General features: G+C 31.1%; 1 protein-coding gene across 1 annotated transcript; it reads right to left on the reverse strand.

Moving 5' to 3' along the window:
* Nucleotides 1-443: 443 nt before the first annotated feature.
* LOC124933712 (E3 ubiquitin-protein ligase CCNB1IP1 homolog) lies at nt 444-2,656 on the reverse strand. The gene is given in 4 exon segments (XM_047474154.1): nt 444-1,121; nt 1,205-1,244; nt 1,247-1,732; nt 1,830-2,656. Coding segments are annotated over 3 exon segments (423 nt in total). The 5' UTR covers nt 1,449-1,732; nt 1,830-2,656; the 3' UTR covers nt 444-940.
* Nucleotides 2,657-6,723: the final 4,067 nt, after the last annotated feature.

Consider the following 6,723-nt stretch of genomic DNA (forward strand, 5'->3'; position numbering starts at 1 on the left):
TTTTTGCTAAAAAAAAATTGTATTAAAGGTACTTATATGAGAATAATAACGTGCCATTATTAGAATCATCACGTGTTTTACACCAACATTTTCCAGCTATTATCTTATTTTATCCCTATAGTCGTTATTTTCTTACCCTGAAACAAAACATTATCTCTTAGAGCTTGTTTGATGTTCAGTTATTAAGGTATTTTTGGGGAAAAAAATTTGTTTTGAGATGAAAAAGTATATTATTTTAACCTATTATAATATTTTTTTGTATTTAAAATTTAAATTTTATAAGAATAAAGTAAGAGTGTCTTGATATTTGGAATGATGTTTTCAAGAAAAATAAAGAGGAAAGTCACACTCTTTAAACGCCCTAAGAAAGAGTGGCGTAAGGCTTTGCCTTCCAATAAAAACCGTAAGGCTTTGCCTTCCAATAAAGGTTTTTATTTTCCGCAAGACGTTTGGGTACTGGTTGGTAGACCTTGCCACTCGGAATCGAACAAATGAACTATTGAAAATAAATATAACTTGATGAGTTTTTAATAAAAAGATTCTAAAATTATCATAAATAATCAAAGGAGCTCTAAGAGACAAGATCACTTCTTCATAAACACTCGTATAGTTTCCTCTTCAATTAGTTTTTGACAATCTGGCCTACAAGATTACCACCAAGGAAACGAGAGGAATAGATTTATGTTCTATTTCCTAATTTTTTTTACTACTTGTCTTGTCCCTGTTCGGTTTTCGAAAAAATTGGAAGAATTATAATTGACATAATTAGCTACAACTCAATTTTGGTTATATTAAAAAATGACATAACTTGACTTATATGTGGTTCTATTAAAAAAATGGCTAATTTCAGTACTCTATTGATGTTTGTCAGGTCTCAGATGTTAGTTATTTCTTGTACAAAGAAACTTGAATGCAGAATAGGATTAATTTTATGGTAATACTAAAGGAGATTGAAATTACCTTTTCTAATTGGTTCTCTGTTATCCATCGTGTTAGCTGGAGTTGAAAACAAATCAGGATCAGCTCTATAGAAATTGCTTACAGGTTGAACAGCAGATCGTTTTGCTGACTCGTATTCACTTCTCAGTTGATCGTATATCTCGTCAAGTTTCCTTTTTTGCCTGCCATTACGAGAATCTTAACTCACAATTCCATTTCATTGGCGATCTGCTAAAGGGAAAAACAATAGTATTAGTATATTTACCTTGATTTCTCAGCAAACTTTTCTTGATGGTCTTGCTTAAGCTTTCAATTTCTTGTTCCATCAGTTGACACCTCTTGGCCATTTTCTGGTATGCAGTATGCACCTGCTCCATTTTTTCAGTGAATTTTTCTTGCATCAGTTCACATTTCTGCTTGTACTGACCTACTATTTTGTTCATTTTGTATTTCATCTCCAGTTCCTGCTGCCCGATATAGAAAATCACACCTCTGTATAGACTCTTCATCACTAGGCAAATTTAAGAAAAAAAAATGCACTGGAGATGAAATTCATCAATGAACAGAATACTAGCTCAGTGGAAACAGAGATTCAAACTGATGTAGATGTATGAAATCATTGTTTTTTTCTACATGATTCAAGACAGAAATGCCTCAACTCCCACTAATCTCCCTAGGAAAGGGGATACAGTGTGAACCACAAAAGATGTGATATTTGCATTATAATGACACATCTTTGATACTAAAGCTTCTGAAGGATACATATCTGTGGAGATATTCCAACCATGGCCATCTGCAGACAACAACAATTAAGAACACATGATTCGTATCGATATCTATAGACAAATGTCTAGATTAATAAACATTAAGGATGCTTCGTCCGTGCTTACATTTGTCCATTCATCGTTTGGATTGATCTCCACAGGCTTCATGAGACTAACATGAAAGAAAGACAAATATGTAAGTTTTTTCATAATCAAGGCTTACTCAATAGTTATGACGGTAATGCAAGCAGGACTCAAATCGGAAGCGTTCCTGTCTAATTTGGAATCAGTAAATTGTTATTACCATGGATATATTGATCACATTGACCAAATCATTGTTAAGCTGTAGAAATTACAATAAACAGAGAAGCTTTGAGTTCATTCTTTTCGGTTCTTAATTTTCAATGCACATGAGGTGCAAACAAAAGTAACTAATCAATTTCCCAAGGAAAGAAATGACTGAATTTAAAATCGGATGCATACCCATTGGAAACCTTCCTTCTCTTGAAATGAAGCGCCAATTGTTTTTGTTATAAGAAATCCCATCAAGATATCAAATTCTTCATGATATCTTCTCAAAAACGAACATCAAGTAAATCCACACACATCTCAAATGTAGAATTGCAGTTATAAATTTTAACATTCAATTTACTCATCTTATATATGTCTACAAATGGACAAGGAAATGGAGAAAATGGTACCTCACCCAATAGACACCCTGCTGAAGAAAGGGTAATCCCGATCGAAGGATCGGAGAGCCTAAAATGAATATGATGACATTAGAAGCAAGCGCAGATTGCAAGGTAGGAGGGAAAGTCTGAAACCATTGAATAACTGTCTGAGCTATTCCCGGTGTGAATGAGGCAGACGTCGCCTGAGCTCTAACCACCGGCGGGAACATTTTAGCTGATCTAAAGATTGGAGTTTGGGGAAGTCTGCGGGTTAGTAAATTTCCTGTTGTTAATTAGGGTTAATAAATCAACTAATTTAATTATTTATTATTAAAAATCATTTTTTTAATACACTCAAACCTTTATAAATTAATATTCAAATTCAACTTGAGACGACAAAATTGGACCACAATAATAAAAGAAAAATTAATAATAATAATAATAAGATAAATAATTTTTTGAATCTCCAATCAAATTATAAATTAATAATTACTATAAATAATAATAAAATCAAAAATCAAAATTCTAAAATTATCTGCTAAAAATAAATTTTTAGCATAATTTTAAAATAAGCGGTTCGATCGGCGGTTCGACAACGAAATGATTTAATGAACAGTTCAGTTTTTAACTTTAATATGTTAACCTTTCGAACCGATTAAAATCCGGTCCGATCAGACGATTATACCGAAAAACTAAACCGGAAATTTTCGGTTCAAAAGGTACATGTTGATTATGTAGTATTTTTTCTTTTTTTTCTTCTTCTTTTGCAAGTGTGCTACAATTATTCTGGACCGCAATCTAAAGATTTGCAAGAATAAAGAGAGAAAGTCATTCGGTAAAAAAATCGTGAAAACGAAGGAAGTTTTTACATCCATATTAGTTGTCTATGAATGGAGGAAGTTTTTACATCCATATGCAATTGTCAATAGCTGCCATTTGTGTTGGGTCTTTGGTCTAGTCTAATTAGACATTTAATTAAACAAGTAACCTTAATAATGCTAGTTATTATATCATGTTGGTGTGAATAAAATTGGTTTTCTCTATTTGTAAACCTCAACTTTTGGTTTAAAGTTGAGAAGAACATTTGTATTTGTTTTCTTGCTTATAATGAAATTTGTTGATTGGTTCCATGGTTTTTACCCTCCAGGTTGATAGAGTTTTTCACGTAAATCTGGTGTTATTTATTGTGTGTTTGATGTCCTATTTTAGATTTGGATAACATGTGTATTTATCCATCTCCAAGGACAGTAAACAACAAAGGTAGAAGGCAATGCCTTTCCTTTTTCTTCATCTTGATTTGTTCTCCCACGACATAATTTTCGTTTGAAAAAATCTCTAAATTGTGCTTGTCCTAATTTATCGAGAAGTTTATGTAGCGACTCTAAAAAAGTCAAAACTAGTTTAAATCAACGTTTTTAAAATGCACTCAAGTCAAACCTACCATTTTGGTTTCTTATCTCACTCGAGATTCGAGAGAAATATGAGGTATGAAACACTACTAATCGATGTCAAAAACTCTTTTTTGAGAATGGTCGATTTTTGGCGTTACAACATTTCTAGCAATTATGTTGAAGATCTAATCGATGTTTAATTTGAAATAAACTTTTGATCATTTTTTAGAATAATATTTTACACCTCTAAAAAAGTCTAATAAGTAAAATCCAAAAAGACAAAAATAATAAACAAATGTGAAAAATGGTACATCACCCAACTCCGTCTTTCTGCGTGAATTGATTCTAATCTTGGACACATCGCCCTGTTTTCAGGTAGTACATGATGTGTGTTGTGCGACGTTGTAGACACTCATTTTTCACTCACAATTTTATAGTTTATATTTTTGATACATCTCAAGCCTATTGTCATACAAAATTCATATACGACTCATTGCACAAATGATTAAATGAACAACTATTTTTTATAGTCATTGAGATGTCAAATGGATTCTTAAAAAAATTGTTTTCGAATTTTTAATAAATTAAGGGGATAATAGTCCAAATTAAAATAGTTTAGGCTATTATTATACTTAATGTATTTAAAATATTTTTTAATTAAGTTTTAATTAGAAATTATCTTAGAGCTTAAATAATAAAAAAACATTATTATGAGTTAATTTTAAGACTGATTGTTAGGAAAATTATAATCCCTATGGGTATACAATTAAGTCTTTTTTTTGTTTGATTATTATTTTAATTAGTTTGAAAGAATTTCACCAACTCAAAATTTTTTTGGTCATTACATAATTGTCATCATAAATCATCATTGACCAAGAAACATACATAAGACAAGCGCTTGAACCCAACTAATAACTTATTCATTCCTAAGAAAAATGAAGAAAATATATAATAATAATTCACGGAGTTGAAAAGCATAGACATGAACTATGGAAGTAACAAGCATCTTATACTAATAATCCATCCCTATTAACACTAAATTAGATTTTTATAAAAACTTTACTTCAATAAATGTATTTATCAGATTTGACAGATCCAAGATATACTTCTACAAGTAAAGGGAGTTAAAATAGATCTGGCCATATCCTCTAAAAAGAGGGTCATATTGTAACCCTAACGTTCTTCATATTCATGAGTCTTATCCTTTTCTCGATTGGAATAATCTTTAGATTTCCCCCTTTTTGATTGTGAGTGTGGGGGCATTAAATGCACTTAATGTATACAGAAAGTCGATTTAGATACCGAATCCTCCTATCTCTTTGAGAGAGGTGCAAAAGTTATCCCCTTTACTCATGGAGGTATTCTACCACTTCGACTAATGTGGACCCGGTTCCCTAGTTGTTCAAGAAATTAATTAGTTAGTTAGTTTTGACAAAATTGTTTTTAAAACTATTTTTTACTCATTCTTTTTTAGTTTAATTAGTTTTTAGTTAGGTAGTTATAATTTTAAGTAACAAAATATATTAAAAAAAATAGGCTAGTTTGACCAGAAAAATAAAAATATAAAGTTAACCCAAAATGTGCATGTTCTTATCATTCTGAAAATGTTTTCGGTCTTTTGGTGTGATCTTTAGCTGAAATTTTGTAGGTATACTTAGTTGTGTAAATACAACATGTAAAAAAATCAAGTCAATCCAAAAAGGTTTGACAGAAAAATAAATTAAAAATACTCAAAACAATCCAAAAATAAACCTATTTCATGTTCTTGATATTGTTATTTTTGATTTCGGTATTTCTCACATCACGTTTTTGTAAAGTTTTGTGTTCATGCTCATTACTATAAATATGATAACATATAAAAAAAATAAAAAATTCTAAGAGATTTTGACCGAAAAAAAAACTAACTCAAAACTTACATGTTCTTCATTATTCTTGATGTGTTTTTGCTTGATTTTAATTTAATGTGGTTATGATATGAATGGTGATTGTATAATATTATTGTACACTTAATAATAAGTGTTTAAGCCCCAAAAGATTTTGGTTTTAGTCTTGTTCGGATTACTTAGTAGATTTTCTTTGATTTTATGGCCGTCCGACCAAGAAAACTAGTCATGGCTAGTTTTCTGATCTATGTTGTTGATGCCGACGCTTTTTTAGTGACGCTTGACCGAGTCTTCCTTCAGTAGCAATTGAAGAACTGAAGCGATGCTCTACTGTTGACGGTTTGACCGCTTCCTTCAATAGCCTGGTCCAAGCGTCGCTTTTTCAGCTTTCAACGATGCTTCAATAGCCCTTTACCCTATTTAGCCACGGTTTTGGTCCTTTTGGCCAAGATCTCTTCTCTTTTGTATTTTTTTTGTTGGTTTGCTTTGTAATTTTTTGTTTATTTTATCCTATTTTTTTACTTGTACACAAAGCACAACATAAGATTCACACAAATATGGACAAATCACCATTAGGTTTAAGTTAAATAAAAATGAAAAACGTAAAAGTAAAACGTAAAAATACATTGTAAATGCTAAAACTGATTTGGTAGAGACCTACGGGGCGTTGTGGGACATAACGTGTGAGCCATTTTCCCACATGTAGCAAAGCGTTGAACTCATAAAGAATATCTAATTGTGGCGTGAATACGCCTAAATTATTTTTCTAATTTTAAAAAATTATGTGACAACTCTCTACTACTGAGATTATAAATCGAGAAACTTAAGAAAAGATATATGTCAACTTATCATTAAATTCATAATCTCCCAGATTCGATAGGAAGGTAAGTTGCCTAAAAGTCTTGTTCTTATCGCTCTATGTGTTTGATGTCATCACGTAAAAAAATAATTCCCCTCATAAAATTAAAACAGGAGGTAGATATAAATGGTGTAAGCTCCCAAAACTCAAATTGAGCGGTTTTATCACGTACATACGTCATCTATACACCTATTGTATTATGTGTAAAGATTAGCT

Source organism: Impatiens glandulifera, chromosome 4 (assembly GCF_907164915.1).
Source record: "Impatiens glandulifera chromosome 4, dImpGla2.1, whole genome shotgun sequence".
NCBI classification, from domain to species: Eukaryota; Viridiplantae; Streptophyta; class Magnoliopsida; order Ericales; family Balsaminaceae; genus Impatiens; species Impatiens glandulifera.